At 43.6% G+C, this 23,401-nt stretch overlaps 1 protein-coding gene across 1 annotated transcript in view; it reads left to right on the forward strand.

Annotated features, from left to right (window-relative positions):
- BLNK (B cell linker) overlaps nucleotides 1-23,401 on the forward strand; it is an 82,438-nt gene that overhangs the window by 40,077 nt on the left and 18,960 nt on the right. The window contains exons 5-10 of the mRNA XM_060095789.1: nucleotides 3,831-3,871; nucleotides 6,599-6,673; nucleotides 8,425-8,581; nucleotides 11,162-11,325; nucleotides 16,776-16,857; nucleotides 18,136-18,207. Coding sequence (XP_059951772.1) covers nucleotides 3,831-3,871; nucleotides 6,599-6,673; nucleotides 8,425-8,581; nucleotides 11,162-11,325; nucleotides 16,776-16,857; nucleotides 18,136-18,207 — 591 coding nt within the window. The remainder of the gene's footprint in view (nucleotides 1-3,830; nucleotides 3,872-6,598; nucleotides 6,674-8,424; nucleotides 8,582-11,161; nucleotides 11,326-16,775; nucleotides 16,858-18,135; nucleotides 18,208-23,401) is intronic.

A 23,401-nucleotide genomic window follows, 5' to 3' on the forward strand; every position in this document is an offset into this window, starting at 1 on the left:
TTGATTACTGTAGCTTTGTAGTATAGTCGGAAGTCAGGGAGTCTGATTCCTCCAGCTCCGTTGTTTTCCCTCAAGACTGCTTTGGCTATTTGGGGTCTTTTGTGTCTCCATACAAATTTTAAGATTTTTTGTTCTAGTTCTGTAAAAAATGCCATTGGTAATTTGATAGGGATTGCATTGAATCTGTAGATTGCTTTGGGTAGTATAGTCATTTTCACAGTATTGATTCTTCCAATCCAAGAACATGGTATATCTCTCCATCTGTCAGTATCATCTTTAATTTCTTTCATCAGTGTCTTACAGTTTTCTGCATACAGGTGTTTTGTCTCCCAGGGTAGGTTTATTCCTAGGTATTTTATTTTTTTTTGTTGCAATAGTAAATGGGAATGTTTCCTTAATTTCTCTTTGAGATTTTTCATCATTAGTGTATAGGAATGCAAGAGATTTCTGTGCATTAATTTTGTATCCTGCAACTTTACCAAATTCATTGATTAGCTCTAGCAGTTTTCTGGTGGCATCTTTAGGATTCTCTATGTAGAGTATCATGTCATCTGCAAACAGTGACAGTTTTACTTCTTTTCCAATTTGTATTCTATTTATTTATTTTTCTTCTCTGATTGTCATGGCTAGGACTTCCAAAACTATGTTGAATAATAGTGGTGAGAGTGGACATCCTTGTCTTGTTCCTGATCTTAGAGGAAATGCTTTCAGTTTTTCACCATTGAGAGTGATGTTTGCTGTGGATTTGTCATATATGGCCTTTATTATGTTGAAGTAGGTTCCCTCTCTGCCCACTTTCTGGAGAGTTTTTATCATAAATGGGTGTTGAATTTTGTCAAAAGCTTTTTCTGCATCTATTGAGATGATCATATGATTTTTATTCTTCAATTTGTTAATATGATGTATCACTTTGATTGATTTGTATATATTGAAGAACCCTTGCATCCCTGGGGTAAATCCCACTTGATTATGGTGTATGATCTTTTAATGTGTTGTTGGATTCTGTTGGCTAGTATTTTGTTGAGGATTTTTGCATCTATATTCATCAGTGATATTGGTCTGTAATTTTCTTTTTTTGTAGTATCTTTGTCTGGTTTTGGTATCAGGGTGATGGTGGCCTCATAGAATGAGTTTGGGAGTTTTCCTTCCTCTGCAAGTTTTTGGAAGAGTTTGAGAAGGATGGGTGTTAGCTCTTCTCCAAATGTTTGATAGAATTCACCTGTGAAGCCATCTGGTCCTGGGCTTTTGTTTGTTGGAAGATTTTTAATCACAGCTTCAATTTCATTACTTGTGATTGGTCTGTTCATATTTTCTACTTCTTCCTGGTTCAGTCTTGGAAGGTTATACCTTTCTATGAATTTGTCCATTTCTTCCAGGTTGTCCATTTTATTGGCATAGAGTTGCTTGTAGTAGTCTCTTAGGATGCTTTTATTTCTGCAGTGTCTGTTGTAACTTCTCCTTTTTCACTAATTTTATTGATTTGAGTCCTCTCTCTCTTTTTTGTGATGAGTCTGGCTAATGGTTTATCAATTTTGTTTATCTCCTCAAAGAACCAGCTTTTAGTTCTATTGATCTTTGCTATTGTTTTCTTTGTTTCTATTTCATTTATTTCTGCTCTGATCTTTATGATTTCTTTCCTTCTGCTAACTTTGGGTTTTTGTTTGTTCTTCTTTCTCTAGTTCCTTTAGCTGTAAGGTTAGATTGTTTATTTGAGATTTTTCTTGTTTCTTGAGGTAAGTTTGTATAGCTATAAACTTCCCTCTTAGAATTGCTTTTGCTGTATCCCATAGGTTTTGGATCATTGTGTTTTCATTGTCATTTGTCTGTAGGTATTTTTTGACTTCCTCCTTGAATTCTTCAGTGATCTCTTTGTTATTTAGTAACGTATTGTTTAGCCTCCATGTGTTTGTGTTTTTTATGTTTTTTCCCTGTAATTGATTTCTAATCTCATAACGTTGTGGTCAGAAAAGATGCTTGATATGATTTCGATTTTTAAAAATTTACTGAGGCTTGATTTGTGACTCAAAATGTGATCCTGGAGAATGTTCCATGCACACTTGAGTAGAAAGTGTAATCTGCTGCTTTTTGATGGAATGTCCTATAAATATCAATTAAATCTATGTGGTCTATTGTGTCATTTAAATCTTCTGTTTCCTTATTTATTTTCATTTTGGATGATCTGTCCATTGGTGTAAGTGAGGTGTTAAAGTCCCCCATTATTATTGTGTTACTGTCGCTTTCCTCTTTTAGAGCTGTTGGTAGTTGCCTTATATATTGAGGTGCTCGTATGTTGGGTGCATATATATTTATAATTGTTATATCTTCTTCTTGGATTGATCCCTTGATCATTGCATAGTGTCCTTCCTTTTCTCTTATAACATTCTTCATTTTAAAGTCTATTTTATCTGATATGAGTATTGCTACTCCAGCTTTCTTTTGTTTTCCGTTTTCATGGAGTATCTTTTTCCATCCCCTCTCTTTCAGTCTGTATGCATCCCTAGGTCTGAAGTGGGTCTCTTGTAGACAGCATATATATGGGTCTTGTTTTTGTATCCATTCAGCAAGCCTGAGTCTTTTGGTTGGAGCATTTAATCCATTCACGTTCAAGGTAATTATCAATATGTATGTTCCTATTACCATTTTCTTAATTTTGGGGGGTTTGTTTTTGTAGGTCCTTTTCTTCTCTTGTGTTTCCCACTTAGAGAAGTTCCTTTAGCATTTGTTGTAGAGCTGGTTTGGTGGTGCTTAAATCTCTTAACTTTTGCTTGTCTTTAAAGCTTTTGATTTCTCCATCAAATCTGAATGAGATCCTTGCTGGGTAGAGTAATCTTGGTTGTAGGTTCTTCCCTTTCATCACTTTAAGTATATCATGCCACTCCCTTCTGGCTCGTAGAGTTTCTGCTGAGAAATCAGCTGTTAAGCTTATGGGAGTTTATGTTATTTGTCATTTTTCCCTTGTTGCTTTCAATAATTTTTCTTTGTCTTTAATTTTTGCCAATTTGATTACTATGTGTCTTAGAGTGTTTCTCCTTGGGTTTATTCTGTATGGTACTCTCTGCACTTCCTGGACTTGGGTGGCTATTTCCTTTCCCATGTTAGGAAAGTTTTCAACTATAAGCTCTTCAAACGTTTTCTCGGGTCCTTTCTCTCTTTTCTCCTTCTGTGACCCCTATAATGCGAATGTTGTTGCGTTTAATGTTGTCCCAGAGGTCTCTTAGGCTGTCTTCATTTCTTTCCATTCTTTTTTCTTTATTCTGTTCCGCAGCAGTGAATTCCACCATTCTGTCTTCCAGGTCACTTATCCGTCCTTCTGCTTCAGTTATTCTGCTATTGATTCCTTCTAGTGTATTTTTCATTTCAGTTATTGTATTGTTCATCTCTGTTTGTTTGTTCTTTAATTTTCTAGATCTTTGTTAAACATTTTTTGCATCTTCTCGATCTTTGCCTCCGTTCTTTTTCCGAGGTCCTGGATCATCTTCACTATCATTATTCTGAATTCTTTTTCTGGAAAATTTCCTATCTCCATTTCATTTAGCTGTTTTTCTGGGGTTTTATCTTTTTCCTTCATCTGATACATAGCTCTCTGCCTTTTCATCTTGTCTATCTTTCTTTGAATGTGGTTTTTGTTGAGAACTGACTTAAAAAAAACAAACTAGAAAAGGATTTGAAAGGAATGAACATGAGGTGACTGTAATAACCATTCAAGGCCTCGTAGATAGCAGCAGGTGGCTCAAGGGCAGAGAAGGCAGGTTCGGGGTGCTTGTGGACAGGGTGGAGCTGGCCAGCTGAGATTTATGTTTGTGCATTCTGCTTCCCACATGCCATTTCAGAGAGGCCAGCTGACGAAGAGGAGCAGTGGTCAGATGACTTTGTAAGTATTTGTTCCTGGGACTAGAAGGGTATCATTTCAACCAGGGCCCCTGGGAGGCCTTTTTAAAGACTTGTTTCTGAATGACACGCTGGTGGTCAGCTGCCCATCATGGAGGGGAGATGGCTGGGCTAGAAGGGCCACCCATAGGCAGGGCAGCAATAACCTCACAGCGGCTGACTTGAGCTAGCACCACCATGTGCCAGGCTAGGAGCTTCATACTTATTCCCTCATGTAATCCTCATGACAGCCCTATGAGTAGGCATTCTTATCCCCATTTTCTGCTGGTATTCAGAGTACTCACCAGCACAGCCAAAACAGATGTTAAAATGTTTGAATATTTCCAAATCAGTTGGGAAATGCCTCTGCCCTGAATTCCACAGTGCCCCATCACTGCTTGGTCCCTGCCAGGAGCCCTAAACAAACTAAAGAGTGAATGCTTGGCCCATCGGGGAGTCTCCAGGACACTCCTTAAGGTCATGGTCAGTACCTGGGCTGGATTACCTGTTAAACAGTTTGGACATCAGCCCTGCCCATTTTACAGGTGAAGAAACCAAGACATGGAGAGTTTAAGTAATTGCAATTCCAAAATTCAAACCCAGGTTCTCAGATCTCAGAAGCAGACTTTTAAAACTCAAGGGGCTTGCCGTGACCAAGAGGATATGAACAGACTCTGGGGGCCACAGATGGAGAGGGCTCTCCCTGACCATGATGCCATTGGAGTGGTGTGTCAGAATTAATTGTGAACCCCTTCAAGATGGCTCTGCAACCCACAGGGCCCCAGGGGCCACTTTTCTTTGGGGCTGAATCTTATAGAGACAAGACATCCTAAAAACTTTTCTGTACAATGATTATTCCTCACATATCAGATTCATGCAGAATGTTAGGCTGCTCCAGTCTGTGAGCTTTATATCTGGAAGGGATCCAAGAGGGCCTCCACACAACCACATACCCCATAAGGAAACTGAGGCCAAGAGCCTGAAAATGACTTGCCGACCGTCTCTCAATTACTCAGTGTCCCAGTAGAATGAGAACCCAGGACTCCTGTCCAGTGCCCAGAATTGAGCCTGAGCCCAGCTCCGCACTGTGTACATCACCTGGAGTTTATTCAGAGTATCAGGAGATGGAAGTTCCTCCCGTTCCAACTGCAGAGAAAAGACTTTTGTAAAGAAGGAGTGAGGTGGCCTCACTGTGGGTCACTTAGGCATGGAGAGCCTCCCAGGGCCCAGCAGCACTGATCCCTCAGAAGCACTGCAGCTGCGCCCCCTGCTGGAGGCACACACACACACACACACACACACACACACACACACACACGGCCACAGTGGAAGCAAAGTTAAGACACTGGACCAACGTCCCCCAGGCAACCGAGAAAACTGAGCTCGCTGGCTGGAAGAAGACAAGGTGGGGACCTAGCAAACACAAAATAAAATCAGCCTGAAGAGGAGGGAATGACTTGTGTCCCCAGAGTTAAACAACCAAAATGAAGGGACCAGCTATAGTAAGGATTGATTGAACATTCACTCACAATTTTTACCTTATTGGATTCCCTTGGTGCATAGAATGAAATCCAGGCTTGTTGCTAAAGCCTCCAGACCTAATGAAATCCGACCCCTGCAGCCCTGTCTAGCCTTCCCTGCACCCCCTCAGCAGGGGTTGCTCATCCCAGCCCAGGCACACAGGCCTGCCCTCAGTCCCTACAGCAGGTCGAGGTCCTGCCTAACTCAGCGATTTCAGACTCATGGTCCTTGAGTAGGTGAAGGAAGAGGGGAAGAAAGGAGAAACCAGAGTATCCCCATCCTTCTTCACTTGGTCGGCTCCTTCTTGTACTTCAGGCTTGGCTTAAGTGTCTGCTTCTCACCAGGAAGGCCTTTCCAGCACCCCTCTCCCAGACAGAATCCCTCTTCCCTTTGCTCTCTGTCTCAGGAACCCGATCATTCCCTCAGTGCATCTATGACCAAGCATATCTATTTTATCTGTTGGATGATTTACTTATTTATTATTCACTATTTGTTTGCTGTTGGTCTCCCATGCTAGCATACAAGCACTCTGAGGCCAGGGACTGTGCTCTGAGTCAAGCATGATGGGTGGCACATAGTAGGTGCTCAATAAATATTGATTACACAAATGAAGGAATGGACAATTTGAGAAGATTTTTGTCTGATTACACATTCCCTTCTTCAAAGTTCCCATTAGACTGTCCAAAGTATTGTACTTCCTCAAGTATTGAATGAATGAATGAATGAATTAATTAATTAATTAATTAACAAAAGAATTTTGTTTGTCATAATTTAGAATAATTTGGGGGGAGGGGATTTTTAAAAACTCTCAGAAGTTTGAATAGATTCCCTTTTAATTCTCTTGATGAAAAGACATTCAACACATTCTACTGTGCTTGAAGTAGGAGGGGCTTGTGGTGCATCTCCCACAGAAAAGACTTTCCAAATGAAGGGCCAGTTCAGCCCTTCCTGAGCATCCATCCCCTCCTCCTCAGTCCCTTCAGAGCCCAGGCAGCAGCTCAGTGCATTCATTCATTCCAGGTATGCTGGGTGTGCACCTACCCTGCAGCAGGTCCCATGCTGGGCCCTGGATATATAGTCTCAGTCCGGTCCTCATGGGGGCACAGTCTGGTAGGCAGCCCAGTGTCAGAGGACGGCTTCCAGGAACAGCTGACATGGGATCTCTCTTTTTCTACCTTCTCTGCCACCTCTGCCAACCTGGTCCTCTCAGTCAGACTGCTGTGCCGGAGGGGCTGCAAGGACTCCAGACTCCTCCCCGGGATGCACACTGATCCTCAGCCTCCAGGTAATTAAGTCTAGGAAGCCAGTCCCTGCTCCACGAAAACTGAAACAAAGTGGGATGCCCAAACTGTCCCCCACTCAGGCACATGTGTCTGGCTGCCCACTGGTTCTTTCACTTTCTGAATGTCTATTAAAGCAACTGCTTCTCAGTGCTCTTACTGACGTCTCCCTGGGATGCTGCAACAGCACTAATTGGGTCCTTGGCCTGGATGAAGAGAGTCCCTGGCTTGGGAAGCCAGGGTCTTGCCCTGTTAAAGCCTCCCCCCGGCCCACACTTTCACTTCCACTCCACCTCCAGGCCTCCAGCCTGGGAATAGTCTTTGGCTTCTCCAGAGCACAGACTGCAGGCTCAAATTACTCAACTCCTCTGGGCCTCAGTTTCCTCAAATGCAAAATGGGATTTTTTAAAAAACTATCTCATATGATTGTGATGAGGGGTCAATGAGGTATACAGTGCATAGAAATGTTAGTTATAATAATAATCATTACTATTATCATTACTTTATTCAGCCTAATTTCATATTCCCATCTGCTATTTCTGACCTAAGGGTTTGGGAAAATCACCCCTACAGGAATTTTCTTACCTCCCCCCTCTCCCTGTCCCTTCCTGGCTCCCCCATGCCAGGGTAAGGACAAGCACCCTCCTTTGGGCTCCTTCCTCCTTTTATTCTCTCTCCCCCCACTCCTCCAGCCACCTCGGGAAAAGCTATATTTTCAGCCTCCTTTCTCTTTCCTTATCCCACTCTTAACCCTCTTCCTCTCCTCTCCCGCCTCTCCCTTCGGACTGAGGAGGAAAGCACAGTGCTCACTCACTGATTCCTTCATTTGTCCCAAACATCCTGGGTGCCTATCATGTGCTGGCCTTGTCATGGGCCCTGAGGATACAGCAATGAAGGAAACACTATACCTGCCTCAATGTTACACAATTGCCATGGAAAGGAGACAGGCCAAAAGGCAGGTACATCATAGATTCATCAGAAAATCATGTATGGATCGAGCATCATGTCAGGCAGTGTGAGGGGGCAGTGGGCACAGAGGTCAGAGGACCTCTTAAGTCCTGAATCAAGTATTTCCTCCATATGAATATACGTATATGTGCTACACATATAAACTATCTCTGAACAAAACACACAAGAAGCTAGTCACTCTGTTTGCCTCTAGGGAGAGGAACTGAGCGGTTGGGAAGACTTCCCTCCTTGTGAACTGTTGGAACTTTAGACTGACTCAACGTATTTTCAATATGGACTTAAATAAAATTTATATAAAAAAAAACAAACAAAAAGAAAGAGAATGGACTCTGAGTTAATTTGAAGCCCTTGTCCCTGCAACTGTCCAGCTCTGTTTAAAACAAACAAACCTTATCTCCTCAAAGGTGTCTGTATTCCTGAGCTTCTCCTTACCCTCTCTTATTACACTTACATTTTCCTCAACCATCAACCTTCATGATTAATAAAACCTATTTGGTTATTCTATTTTATTGGGTCCTTTTTCTGTCTTCTTATAATATATTTTATCTCTGGCTGTTCTTTGCAGACATACAGAATTCAGCTACCCTTGGGGTTAGAGGTCCATGCGTTCCCCCAGGATAGTAGTCCAGGTGATATGTTTTGGAGACAAAAGGCCCGGCTTCAACCCCAGGGCTGCCGCTAACAGCTGCCTAACCCTGTTTAGCCGACCCCTCCCAGCCTTGCTTTCTCGTCCCTCCATCCCTCCTAAGCACGCGTGGGGCGCTGAGCATGGTATCTGTACTTGCAGGACAGCGATTATGAAAACCCAGATGAGCACTCCGACTCGGATATGTATGTGCTGCCGGCCGAGGAGACTGGGGACGACAGCTACGAGCCACCACCCGCCGAGCAGGAGACTCGGACAGTTCACCGGGCCCTGCCCTTTACCAGGGATGAGTACGTAGGTGAGTCCCCACCCAGACCTTGGGCGCTCGGCCTTCAGGGCAGCAGGGAGTGGGGCAGGCCAAGGTAGCAGGATGGTGGGCACCTCCCACTCTCACCACCTCCATGTGGGTCATCTGGTCACTCACAGGCACTGGAGCCCCCGCTGGTAAGCTTGCCCTTTGGGGAAGGGAGGGGGTATCCTTCTTAAACTGGGAATGTTGAAAACAGGCAAAAGATAAAACAAGCACAACCTGTGGCTCCCCACCCCACCTCAATTCCTGATAGTCCCCAGAGAAATCAACCCAAGATTAGTCCCTTCTTCTCTTCTGGCTTCCTGCGTACAAGGTTCTGGAATTTCTCTTGAGATGGCTGTATGGAACCAGGATGACCTTCAGGGATCCCAGTGTCTGCTAAGGCCCCTCCTTCCTCCATCCCTCCCACCGCCGCCCCATTCAGTGTACAGATACACTGAGTCTGGACTGTGGAGTTTTAATTGGGGGGAGGGGCAAGGGGAGGGGATAAGGGTGAAGCCCTCTAAGCCTGGAATTAGCCTTATTGGTTAAAAGGACGAGTCTTAGGTGTGGCCTTCAGGCCTGAGTGTAACTTTTAATGCCCCCCCGCCCCCCCCAAGAAGAAGTCTGTGTTCCATTCTAACAGTGACTAAGTTTAGCAAGGTGAGGAGGGGAGAGTGTCCACGTGATCCCCGTGAGGCTAGGAGTCGTCCAGAGCATCCCTATGTGTAAAGGGTTTAGTGATCCTTTTCCCTGAGGATAGCTTCCTCCTTACAGGGTACCAGGTCCTGCCCCTGCTTTGTGCCACATCTATTGAGGACCTACTATGTGCTGGAGCTATGCTAAGCAGCAAGCAAGACAGGCAGACTCCCAGCCTTTTTACAGTTTACAACTTAGTGCTTTACAGTCATGGCCTACTTCACCTTCTTGATAATCACAAAGGAAGAAAGTGAGGCTCAGAGGAGTGAACTCACTGGGCCAAGGTTTATAAGTGGCAGAGCTGGGATGCAAGTCGGGCCTTGCGGCCTCCAAAGCCCGTGCCCGTCACCGCTCTCTGCTCCACACACCACAACCGAATTTGTGACCTCGTTCAATCATCGCAACAACCCTGGGAAGGAAGGGGCTGCGTCAGGCCCGTTTTACAGACCAAGAAACCGCTATTCAGGACGGTTAAGCGGCTCATTCCAGGTCATACTCTCCGAAGTCTGTCTTCTATGCTTTGCTCCTTCTGAGGGGCTTAAATCTTATATTAAGAAATCTCAGTAAACTCCAAGAGCTGCCAATAAAACTACAAAAACTGACAGTCATAGGCATAGTAAAGTAGATAAATGCCTTGTGCCTGAACACAGCTACGCCACCAGAAGGAGGCACCCAGTGTAAAGTTAACCACATACCCTCAACGAGGCAGAAGCACGGGCTGAGGGCTGGAGCAGGCGCCGGGAGGAGAGCAGAGTGGGCCAGGCAGAGGCAGGGGCAGCTGTACCAAGCTAGGGGCCAGCCATAGCAGAAGGAAGGAGCAGGAAGCCAGGGTAAGCGCCTGGGCTGGTTCCAGGAAGGGGAACCCACCAGCTTATTCCTATGCGAAGATTTTCCTACAGTGTATCAGTCAGAATGTGTGCTCCCAGATCAACCGGGTAGGCTCCCTGTTGCCTAAGCCCTCCACCACATTATGCAGGTAAGGTTAGTTCTGTATATTAGGCATCGGCTCTGCCAGACACAGTGTTCCTCCTGCCTTGCTGCTTTCTCCCTAATCCCTACAATAACTCTCTGAGGTGGATAGTTATGATCCTCATTTTAAAAATGAGGAATGTGAGTGCCAGAGAGGTTACATAATGAAGAAGCAGCCCAAAGGAGTGCCGCTGGTGGGTGGAGAGCAGGGGACTGAATGCAGGGCCCTTGACTTCAGAGCCTGGACTCCTTCCCTGACACCTGGTGAGGACGGTCCTGGGCCAGGGGGTACTCACGACTTCCCCATGATTCGAGGACATCATTAAGAGGAGGAACGTATAGGTTCACCCGGATAAGTAGTTGCAACCCTGAATACACCTTAGAATAACCTGGGGAATTTTAAAACCTATAATACCAGGTCCCTCCCCAGAAGTTCAAACTGCATGTCTGGAGTGGGGCCTTGGCATTTTTTAAAGCTCCCAGGTGGTTCCTATGTGTAGGCAGGATTGAGAATCACTGCCCTTAAGGCTTCATGGAGTAAAGGAGTACCGAGGAGTACTGGTACTGAGGAGCACTGAGGAGTACCGCCCCCCCTGAGACCGCCCCCCTCAAGGTCACCATCTGTTTAGCAGAGTGTTTGGGCTGTCTGCTCACCTGGGTCTGTGGGTCTCCATCAATCCCTAGGAGGATGTTTTTGATGAGGACATTCTTCTGGTTTTTATAATGTAAGTCAATGGGCAGTTGAAATTTTTGCCTAACGTGTCATTCTACTCTTTAAGGGAATGCCCCAGTTAATAATGTGTTGGCTACATAGATGCTGGGGGTTTTATACTTTCTAGATCTTGGTGGCTTCTGCCCAGGGAATGATCCAGAACCCGTTCATCTTATGCTTTGTTGTTCTTATTGTTTTTCCTCTCAAAGACAATCGGTCAAGCCAGAGGCAGTCTCCGCCCTTCAGCAAGACCCTTCCCAGTAAACCCAACTGGCCTTCGGCAAAGGCAAGGCAGGCCGCTACTCTGCCAGCCCCGACTTCTCTGCATAAACCTCAAGTCCCACCCAGACCCAAAGAGCTCCTTGAGGATGAGGTAAAGTAAATCTGTCCAGAAGACTGCCCAGACCAAGTGGAAGGCAGGATGTGGGCCGGATAGGGGGAGGGGCAGGAGAGTGTGGCCTCAGGCGTGTCTTCCTTCCTCCAGGCCCTGCTCTCTGGCCAGCACTAGCCACCCTGCCCCCTCTAACTCTCCACTGTTATGTTGAAAGGATGTTTTCTTTAAAAATGGCATATATGGTCTTATTTTAAGCACTTTCATTTACTACAGGCATATATATCCATACTGGAGCTGTGCCCTCTAATTATTGCTTCAAGAAAGAATCCCTCAGTTTCCTGCAAACCTCTCTTTCCTCCATAATATATTTCCCTCTTTATTCTCCACTGCTTCTCTCCCTGTCCTGCCTCATTTTCTTTCCCCCACATTCTTTTCTCTCTGATCCTCCACCCTCCTCCTCTAAAATGCAGAGGGGTGCAGTGGGACATACACTGGAGACCCCTAGTCTGTAGGAAGACCCTGCACAACCCGTGGAGGAGCTGACCCCTCACTTCCCTCCGCAGCTCTTGCTTCTCACTCCCTCTCCCCAGCCCTGGGTATCCAGGGACCATCTTTGCCGATTGTCCAGGACCCAACTCTAGGTTTATGTCATCAATCTCCCTTCTGCCAGCACCTAGATTTTCACGTCTTATTCCATATGGAATTGTTCCAATTTAAAAATGAACAGGTAAACACATTCAGGCTATTGCAGGAATGACTGATAAAGCCTAATATGTTATGGCTCCCAGATGTACTTGTATTTTAAATAGAGTCAAAGAAGCCCTCAAACTTAGCCATTAGAACAACCCTACAAGTGTAACAGTCTGAGAAAGAAAATAACATTAAAGGCAACTCTTAACCATCACCAGACATAATCTTACTGCAGCTTCTCAAAGAAGTAACTTGTTTTTATAAATTTATTTATTTATTTATTTATTTATTTATTTATTTATTTATGGTTGCGTTGGGTCTTTGTTACTGCGCGTGGGCTTTCTCTAGTTGTGGAGAGCGGGGGCTACTCTTCGTTGCAGTGCACGGCTACTTATTGAGGTGGCTTCTCCTGATGCAGAGCACAGGCTCTAGGCACGTGGGCTGCAGTAGTTGTGGCACACGGGCTCAGTAGTTGTGGCTCGCGGGCTCTAGAGCACAGGCTCAGTAGTTGTGGTGCACGGGTTTAGCTGCGCCGCGGCATGTGGGATCTTCTGGACCAGGGCTCGAACCCACGTCCCCTGCATTGGCAGGCGGATTCTTAACCACTGCACCACCAGGGAAGCCCCAGAAGTAACTTGTTTTTAAATGCCTGTAGATGATAAAACCTACAGCTTATGAGCATGTTGTGAAATGACCTTCATTTCCACCTTAGAATAATTTGTAGCCCAAGAAGAGATGGAAAAGAGAGACTTTTAAATAAAATAGAGGCAGCATCCAAGCTCAAATCCCTGCTTTGACCCTTACCAGTTGTGTGACTTAGGCAAGTCAGATAAACTCTCTGAGTCTCAGCTTTTCCTCTCTTCAGGTTATTTTAAAGATTTAATAAAGGAATATATATATATATCACTAAATACAGTGCCTCACACAAAGAAGGATTCCATGTATCATATATATATTGGATTCCTTTCTACCATATTCTAGATTCTTTATAAAATCCAGTTTCCTAGTTTCTCCTGAAGACTGAGGGCCTGTCAACACTTGGCGAGCCATGGCCTCAAAGCAGCTGAGCCTCATGGCAATACTCCAGCTCAGCTGTGAGTCCCTGGCTCCTGTTTCCATTTGTCATCATCCCCATCACTCATATAAGACTTGCACACACCCTGGCTCTGTACATGTCCCATTATTGTTCCACGCCTGCTCCTGTAAGTATTTGAGTTTATGACCCCCTCTCTAGGGACAGTTAAAGTCAGGAAGTCAGCAGACTGAGAATGAGTGTGGTTTGTCAATCCTCAGTCTGTCTGTCAGTATGAGAGGGGATGCTGCCCTTTCAGGGTAAGAACAGGGTGGCCGGGAGAATCTGAGCATGGGACATGGTAGGGAGACCATCTGTTAGGTTCTCACCACGAATTCTTTCGGCATTCGGCAAATCCATATGAAGATATCAATTCAGACACAGAATACAAATGAAGACTGTGGGTTATGTGAAGCTCTCCTTTTCTGTGACTAACTGGAGGTGGACCCCAGTGGGGAGAGGCCGAGCTTTGCTAATAGCAGCCTTGAGGAGGTGGCTCAGGCAAGTCTGAACCAGTGGGAAAAGGAGAAGTCTGGAGGAGGCACATTCTGGAATGGGCAGATGGACAGTCAAGATGAGAAAGAGGTTTAAAAAAGAAAAAAGCCAACATTAAGATCTGGCTGAGCCATTAGACAGGAAAAGAAGTCAAACAGAAGCATAAATGAAAATGTTTGGCTCTGCCATACAGGTTACAGGCAAAATATGGGGGTACAGGCTGATCAGAGAGTTGGCGGTGGGAGGAAGGAGCATCTGTGCTATAACAACGAGAGCGGCTAACACTTGACAAGTGCTGTGTGTCGGTGGTGTTCCGAGCACTCTGTATGTATTATCTCATTACATCCTCACAGCAACCCTAGGAAGTGTGTGCTATTATCATCCCCATTACAGATGAGGAAATGGTACAGATGAGGTGCAAAGGGGTTGAAGAACTTGTCCAAGGTCACAGAGGTAAATGACAGAGCCAGCATTTGAAATCAGATGATTAGATACTAGATCCCAGGTGCTAAAGAGCTATCCTGTGCCACCTCTCCAGTACCCACTGAGAAGAGACCAGCTCTTCATTCAACACAAATGTGGCAGGGCTTCATTGGTGCCCAAAGCAGACCCAGTACCTGTCCTTGCAGGGCATCAGTTTTGTGATTTTATGTGACCTTGGATAGATTACTCAACTGCTCTCAAATTCCTTATCTGTAAAATGAGGATAAGTATACCTAACTTAATAGTAGGTATCATTGAAATAATACAGTAAAATAATGTATGTAAAGCTATTAAATGTTCACATGAGTTGTATTAAGCAAGAAACTCATGTAGGCATTTAATAGCTCATCTTAGCGACTCCTGATATGGAATGGGGTGAAGGGCAATGGGAAAGTGAAAATAAGATGAATCCGTGGTGCTCCTATTTTTCACATTTAAAGTTTGGTGGAAGGCAAACATATACCTATATACCTATAGCAGGTGTCTTAGTACTGAACATCTAAACACTGGAGTTGATCTAAGATTATTTTTAAAATAATCATCTATATTTTAATCATGCTATTGTAAAAAACTGAGGAAGAATTCTAATAGCATGTAGGTTGTGGCAGTAGAATAATCTGCCTGGCTTCAAAAGACCAATTATTCATGTAACTACAGCCAGTTTTTTGTGATGTGAACATGGGATAATGGGGTTTATATTAAAACACTAGCAACGTGAAGATGAACTTGTTAGGACACAGATTATGATGATTCTTGATCATTTGCTTATTTTGGCAGGTAACAACTTTAGTATAGTATTATAGTATAGTACTAGTGGTACCTACCTTTTTGGGTTATTACAAGGAGTAAGTGAGATTACACATGTAAAGTACTTAGAAGAGCACCTGGCAATAAGCGCTCAATAAATGTTTGTTTTTTGTTTCTCCCAGTCCCCATGTTGGCAACCAACCAAGGCAGGTTGTAAAAACCACTTCTGAGATCTGGTTACTTTATTTACCTCTTATAAAATCACTCCCTCCCTATATTTATGGTCATTTGATTATTGACAAAGGTGCCAAGACAATTCAACGGGAAAAATTAGTTTTTTAAACAAACAGTGCTAAGATAACTGTATATACACATGCAAAAGAATGAAATTGTACTCCAATCTCACACCATATATAAAAAGTTAAATAAAACTGGATCATAGGTCTAAGTGTAAGATAAAACTATAAAACTCTTGGAAGAAAACATAGGTATAAATCTTTTTTTTTAATTTTAAAAATTTATTTTATTTATTTATTTTTGGCTACATTGTGTCTTCGTTGTTGTGCGCGGCCTTTCTCTAGTTGTGGAGAGCCAGGGCTACTCTTCGTTGCAGTGCGCGGGCTTCTCATTGTGGTGGCTTCTCTTGTTGTGGAGCGTGGGCTCTAGGCACGCAGGCTTCAGTAGTTGTGGCACACAGGCTCAGCAGCTGCGGCTCACAGGCTCAGTAGTTGTGGCGCACGGGCTTAGTTGCTCTGCGGCATGTGGGATCTTCCCAGACCAGGGGCTCAAACCCGTGTCCTCTGCATTGGCAGGCAGATTCTTAACCACTACGCCACCAGGGAAGCCCAGGTATAAACTTTTATGACCTTGGGATAGGCAATAGTTTCTTAGATACAATACCAAAAGCAGAAACAACAAAAGAAAAAAGTAGATAAAATTGACTTTAAAATGTAAAACATTTGTGCTGCAAATGATACCATAAAGAAAGTAAAAAGACAACATGTAGAATGTGAGAATTTTTTTGCAAATTATATATCTGATAAGAGATTTAAATCTAGAACATTTAAAGAACTCTTATAATCCAAGAATAAAAAAGACAAACAACCCAATTAGAAGTTGGCAAAGGGGTTGAACAGACTTTTCTCTGAAGAAGATATACAAATGGCCAATAAGCAGACGAAAAGATGCTTAACGTCATTAAGGGAAATGCAAATCAAAATCACAATTAGATACCACTTCACACCTACAAGGATGCTTACAATCAACAAGACAGACAATAACAAGTATTCGTGAATTTGTGGAGAAATTGGAACCCTCATACATTGCCAGTGGGAATGGAAAAATTGTGCAGCCACTTTGGAAAACAATTTAACAGTTCCTCAAACAATTAAATATAGAGCTACAACATGACCCAGCAATTCCACCACTAGGTATATTCTCAAGAAAAATGTCCATCTACACAAAACTTGTACATGAATGTTCACAACAACGTTATTCATAATAGCCAAAAAAGTAGAAACAACCCAAATGTCCATCAACTGATGAATGGATAAGTAAAATGTGGTATAGTCATACAATGGAATATAATTTGTCCATAAAAGGGAATGAAGTACTAAAACGTGGTTAAACCTTGAAATTACTATGCTAAATGAAAGAAGTCATGACAGACTGTGTATTGAAATATTGTATGATTCCATTTATATAAAATGTCCAGAATGGGCAAATCTTAAAGATAGAAAGAAGGTTGGTGGTTGACTAGGTCAGGGGAGGGGATGCATGGGAGTGACTAATGGGTGCAGGGTTCCTCTTGGGGGTGATGGAAATGTTCTAAAGCTAGATTGCAGTGATGGTTGCACACTCTGTTAATATACTACAAATCACCAAACCACTTTACATAGGGGAATTTAATGGTATGTGGATTATATCTCAGAAGATTTTTTTAAATATCACTGCTTCTTATGCAGTAAACTCTGAATATACAGCATTTCTGTATTTCTTTTAGGCTGATTATGTGGTCCCTGTGGAAGATGAAGATGAAAACTATATTCATCCCACAGAAGACAGTTCACTCCCATCTGACAAAGGCAAGCGTTTGTAGTTTTAAGCACCTGAAAACTTCTGCAGTTGATAGAGGCATACAAGACCATTTGGTAGCAAGCTCTAAGGGGCTCAGAAATGATAGTGCCCAGGCCTCTCTCCTCTGTGGCCATAGCATTTGCCTTCTTTGGCTAGTGGAACAGAGAGCATAGTGAGCAACCCATCTCTGTGTTTGATAGCCTTTACCCTTCTTTCTCCATCCTCTTCCATGATTTAATACTCTCTTCTCAAGGTATAAAAGCACCTAAGTTCTTCTCTTTAGCTCCTCACTTAGAATGGATTTCTTATAAAACCTAATACTCACAAAGTCATGAGCCACCATGTTGACCTTACAAATATTGCACCAGGAACAGTTTCTGCAGAGGACTGAAAAAATGAAAGAGTAAAATATGCTCTATGTTCTAATCCTTTAAAAGTGAGTGCTATCTCAGGCCCATGAGAAACATTTCATTTGTAAATCCTTCATGAAATAACAAACGCAGTTACAAACAAATTATCTTCAAAAGCCTGTGCCACACAGCCTCAGATGAGGCGTGGAACAGTGTATGATCACTCTGGATATAGTCGCTATGGAAAACATAATCCTGTATAAACGCTGCCTCTTCAAGTAACATTACTCATCTAATAAACTTGACTCCAAGGTAGCAATACTCAGTTTTTACACTGCCATCACGTCGCAGCCCTCTCCCACGCCCTAAGTATCACCAACAACTTCTAGACCCACCAGAATTCCTGACTTCACCCATCACCATGAAACAATGAATACAAATTAAATGCCCCCACCTCCACGCCCCCATAAACCTACAAAATCCAAGAGGAATGATATGTGTTACGTGTGTTACGTGTGGCAGGGAAGGTGGGGCTATTAATCTGGCCCCTCCACTGATAGTTCAGTGCACATCTCCTGGTAAAAAAACCAAACTCTTTCATCTCCTAGACACCCAGTTTGGCAAATGAAATTCCAAGCCAGTATTCACTTTAATCATTAATATATTCATTCTAAACATGTGTTTTTCTTCTGAGAAGGTTTCTTTTAATGGCTTGTGGGCTTACTGATTGTGTCTCCCATTCTTTGCAGATTCTCTGGTCTGACCCATCATTTCCACAATGCATTTTTCCATAAGTGTGAATCTCCCTCAGTAGACTATCTACTATATATGTATGTGTGTGTGTGTGTGTGTGTGTGTGTGTGTGTGTGTGTGTGTGTATATATATATATATATATATATATATAATTATAATATAGGTGTGATTTTGTGTTTCAGCTCCCATGGTGAATAGATCAACCAAGCCAAATAACTCCTCAAAGCCAGCCTCACCTCCAGGGACAGCTTCAGGTAGAGTGTACACATGATCTGGTGGTTTTGTTTCTGTTGTTTTAATTGTGAAATTACTACATTTGGGGGTTTCATTTTTAATATGTTCTAAATAAGACAAACAACTCAGAGCGAGTATTAATAATCCCTTGTATTTCCAAATGTCCTAATAAATGGTAACAGAGGCCTTCTCCTCATGCTCATCCACTGTCTGGGGGCACCTATGTGAGGGGACCCTCGCCCCCGTGCCCCTGCGCCTCTATCAGACAAGTCCTTTTTTTCGTCCTACCTCTCTGGACACTTGGCTGGCTTGCCCTCCTTCTCCCCTCCCCTGATGAGGACGCCTGCACCGTGCAGCCTCAGCCCTCTGCTCTTCCTTCAGAACGTCGTGCGGTTAAGAGCTTGGGTTATGGGCCAGGCATCCCGGTGCTCCCCATTATCAACTGTGTCACTTTGGGTCTGTACTTCACCTCTCCAAGCATCACATTTTCTCATCGGTAAATGGAGATAACAGCCCATGCCCTGAGACAGGAGAATTCTGAAATTGTGAATGGGAAATTCTTAATGCAGTGCCTGGCACACAGTAGGTGCTCGGTAGAGTAGTGTTTTTCACTTCTTTCCGGTGTATCCATTCTTCTGGCTTCACTTCTCTGGTCTAAGCTGATAACTCTCTGGTGTCCAACCTTGACCTTTCTTCCCTTCTGAACACGTTGACCTTCCCACTACCTCAAGCTCAGTGTATCCATCACCCCTACCCTTCGGGCATCCATATTCCTCTTTACACATCAGCCTCCAGGCTCCATGTCTCAGAGGGCCCATGTTCTTTCCCACTTCTGCTTTGCTTTTTCCTGAATTTGCTGTCCTATTTTAGTTGCCGCCACCTGAACCAGGCTTTCTTTATCACTTCATACCTTCTGTCTTACAGAGTCCACTAGCCATACTCTTGCCTCTAGGCTCTCTCCTCAGTCACTGAGATGAGCTTCTGACCCCCTCCAAATGTTGCTAGCTTCATTCCATTATAAAGTTAGTTTTTACCATGTCATCCCTACCCAAACCATGAACACTCAGTGGTTCCTAGGTGTCTCCTGTAGGGTTTGGCAACCCCCAGACTGAGGCCCACAGTACTGAGTGGCGCCCATACCCCAACCCTTTTACAGCACAGAGAGGTGCAGGAGCTTCCTCAACAGCATTCCCTCCTTCTCCTCTCCCCCACCCTGTACCAAACACACACACACACACACACACACACGCGCACACACACAAACACACACTCCCTTCTCTCCCAGACCTGAAGGCTGAACACAGAGAGTGGGAGACTGAGAGACTGACCTCTGCTTTCAGGGACGTGCTCCTTGAGAGAAAACGAAAGAAGAGTATTTTAAAAAATCTTCTCCTAGACTCATTTCCTGTGCAATTGCTCACCCTCTTCACAAGTTCTTATTTATCCTCCCCCTCGGAATCCACAGGCTCTTTATACTTGGGGACTGGAGGTCAGAGGCATCTTATCCAGCTCATCTTAATTTCTGGGAACAAATGTCAACACACCAACCTAAAACGGCACGGCGAGGTTGCTTTGGTCCCAACTGAAACAGAGACTCCTGACACGTGATAACTCAGAAGGGCTGTTATTACTGGAATAGAAAACCTTTCACTGAAACAGATAAATGAAGGCTTAAACCCTCCTTTAGAGTAATAGTTTAATACTCTCTGGTGCTTACATCTTAAAATGCTCTTCTTGCCTTACACAGACCTCTTCTTCCTAAAACACACCCAATACTCCAATCAGCCTGTCTTTCCCATAAGACTCTCAGCTCCATGTCTTGCTCATAGCTGTGTTTCCATGGCCTAGACAGGACCTGGCTCAGAGTAGGTGCTGAAATGGTAGATGGGTCAGTTGGTTGAGAGAGCGATTGAGTCCCCCAACTCTGGCTGTCTTTAAGGAATCACATGGCCCCATCATGAAGGCATTAGCCCACTGGATTTATTATTCATTAGTTTTATATTAACCTAGTATAGCTATATTTTGTCACTAGAGGCATCAGATGAACAAAACCTGAACAAGAAAATAATTTCCTGGTTAAATGATTATTGGGTATAGACAGGAGGAAGTTCAGGAGGAGGAAGGAAGTGAGATAACTTGAGGGAGGGGGGGCGCGGGTAGGGAACAAACCTGAACAGTTAGAGGGAGTTTCTGAGTGTGCAAACAGTACAGTTTTCAGAGATGATTTTTATAAAAGGAATAATCAGACTACTTGCCTGTGTCTTTAAATAACTGATCATTGTCTTTAAAGCCTTCAGAAAGTTCCCTGATAGGCATCATGAAAGTGCTAAGGTGTCAGGGGTTTCTGTTAAAGTCCCACACCACGACACTTGCCTCTGGTTAATGTTGCTTTTGGCTCTTTGATGGCTAATAAGGTGCTGGCCGCAGAATACATAGCGAATTAGGTGCAGAGGTAGGCTCTCCCTCTCCTTCATGTTCCATACTGGGAAGTACAGTAGCAGGAGTTAGCACAGACTCCAAAGCCAGAGGGTCCAAGTCTTCACTCACTAGGTGCCGGACTTTGAGCAAGCTAAGTAATCCCTCCGTTTCTTAGTTTCCTCTCCTGAAAAAAATGAAGGGGAAAATGGCACCTATGCCTAGGGGTATTGTGAGAATTACATGAGTAAAAAGATATGAATCACACTCATAAAATGATAGCTCTTTGTGATTTATTATTGTTATTGTTCAGAATCCCTTGTTTAACCTGCCTTGATTCATGACCAGTCTGGCACATCACCCGGTACACATCTCAGAGGAGTGTTTCTTCCTTTCCATATAAAGTTTTACTCTAAATTTCGGGGTTTTTCAACCCCAACACAGTTGGCATTTGGGGCTAGGTGATTTTTGTTGGAGCCGTCCTGTGTATCGCAGGCTGCTTAGCAGCATCCCTGACCTCTGCCCACTAGATACCACTAGCATCCCCTTCCCCAGTAGTGATAGGCAAAGATGTCTCCAGTCATTGCAGAAAGTCCCTGGAGGAGGGGGACGAAATCACTCCCAGTTAAGAAGCACTGGTCTAAACAAACTGAAAGACTGAAGTCCATTGTGATTTATCTCTAAATGAGCATTTAGAAGAAGGCAGCGCAACCTCTGGCTAATTTGTAGCTTTTGTCAGAAAAGGGTAGACAGAGCATGTATTTCTGAGCTTGCTCTAAGTAAACAGCATTTTTAAAGTATTCTATCTCTTTATTTCTTAAAATAGGGGAGGAGTTTTAGAATTTACAGTTCCCTGCTAATATGCAAGCAGAATTTTACCCATAGCCCAAATTATTCTTAAGTTGTTAAATTAAATCTCTTTTATGTATTTTGTAAGAGTTCATATAGTACCTGAGAGTAAGGGATGCTTCGGCTCGTATGCAAGCCCCACTAATGGTAATAGGGTGTCTATAACAGCTAAAAGAGAGTTAAATCCCAAGGGCTTACAATGCCAACACTGAGATCATTAAGAATAAGGAAACCTACCACCACTGTATGCAAAACTGAAAAGAGGATGATGCATAAAATATACATGATAGAAGGAAAAAGTAAGGGTAAATTGTTTTCCAAGTTAAGAAACTTCGGTAAGCACCGGCTTGTGCAAGGCCTGTGCTGTTAAATCAAACCTTAACATAACTTTTTGCTCCCTATGATTTAAACAAAGATGATTTTTCTCTTTTATTAGTATGCTTTTGGACACATCTCCCTCTATTGCATCCCCAGTTTCTCCCTTGGAGCTTTCCAACCAAGAATTCGGCTTGGCCAGGAAGCAGGGATCCTGGCAATGAGAAGGGTACAGTGTTGTCCTACCCCAGCCATGACCCGGGGTCTGACTTCAGCCAGGGTGGCAGAGAGGACCACTGGCCTACGAGGAGTAACTCTCCATCCTCCAGTGGGCATTCACAAAAGCAGCCCTCTGTTTCACTAATATTTCCCCACATAAGGGAGAAGCAGCAAGTGAATCTGACATGCCAAATCATGCCCCAGAGTAACATTATGAGATATTGGCTAGAGAGGACACTGCCTGCCTAGGCTTTCAACTTGAATGGCCTTGGTTTCCAACCCTGGCCCTGCCCGTTAACCTCTCTGAGCCTCTGTTTGCTCCCCTTTATGTTATGTGAGGCTTAGAAGTGGCACATGTGAAGTAACTGGCACAGTGCCCGGCACCTAGAGATACTGCCGTGGTTGATAACAAGATGAGAAAATGAAAATAACAATAATCATATTTACTGAGATCCTTTATGAGCTATAACTTATGTATCATAAAACTCACTCATTTTACATGTATAATTCAATGTTTTTTGTAAATCATTACATTTATAGAGTTTTGTAACCAGCACTACAATCCAGTTTTAGAAACTTTCTGGGCCTACCCCAACTCCAAAAGAGCCATTATGCTCATTTGTGGTCAGTGCTGTTCCCATCCTCAGCCCTGGGTAACCCTGATCTGCTTTCTGTTGCTATAGAGTTGCCTTTTCCAAACATTCATATAGATGGAGTCATATAATATGCAGTCTTTTCCATCTCACTCCTTTCACTTAGCATAACATTTTTGACCCTCTAAACTTTCAGTCCCTTTCCAGCAATATTACTTTATATTTGGCTAATTCTTTACATGTTCAAAGTTACCTTATTACGTAACCACAGTAACTCTGTGTTAGATAAAGTAGCTAGTGGCATCCCCATCTCACAGAGGGGGAAACTGAGGCATAGTGGCTCGTAAGAGGTCACACAGCCAGTTTGGTGGCAGAGAAATAACTAGAACCCTGTCTTCCTGCTGCAAAACCAGAGCTTGTACTGGACTCCACCACCACAGAGGACAGCCAGCATGCCCCTCCCTCTCCTCTGATTGCAGAAGTTATTTACGAGGAGGGAAGGGGAAAGGAAGACGTTGGCCGACTGTGTGCAGATATGAAGGAAAGGGAAGCTTAGTAAAGAAGCCAGGCAGTAGATATGACAACAATAACATGCCCAGGCCAAGCGAGCCCTTGGTGAAAAGAGAGGGGACCCCTGGGAGGAAATTCTGACTTAGACCTTCTTTCTGCTTCCTTATTTTTCAGACGAGGGTTTTTTTTCTCTTCCCTGAAACTTTCTATCAACAACTATGAGTAGCCAAGTGTATTTTCACAATGTGAATCTTAAGTATTGAGAATGTGAAGAACAATATCAACTTGATACCCTTGCTAATAAAACACAGTT

The sequence above is a fragment of the Mesoplodon densirostris genome, chromosome 1 (assembly GCF_025265405.1).
Source record: "Mesoplodon densirostris isolate mMesDen1 chromosome 1, mMesDen1 primary haplotype, whole genome shotgun sequence".
Classification (NCBI taxonomy): domain Eukaryota; kingdom Metazoa; phylum Chordata; class Mammalia; order Artiodactyla; family Ziphiidae; genus Mesoplodon; species Mesoplodon densirostris.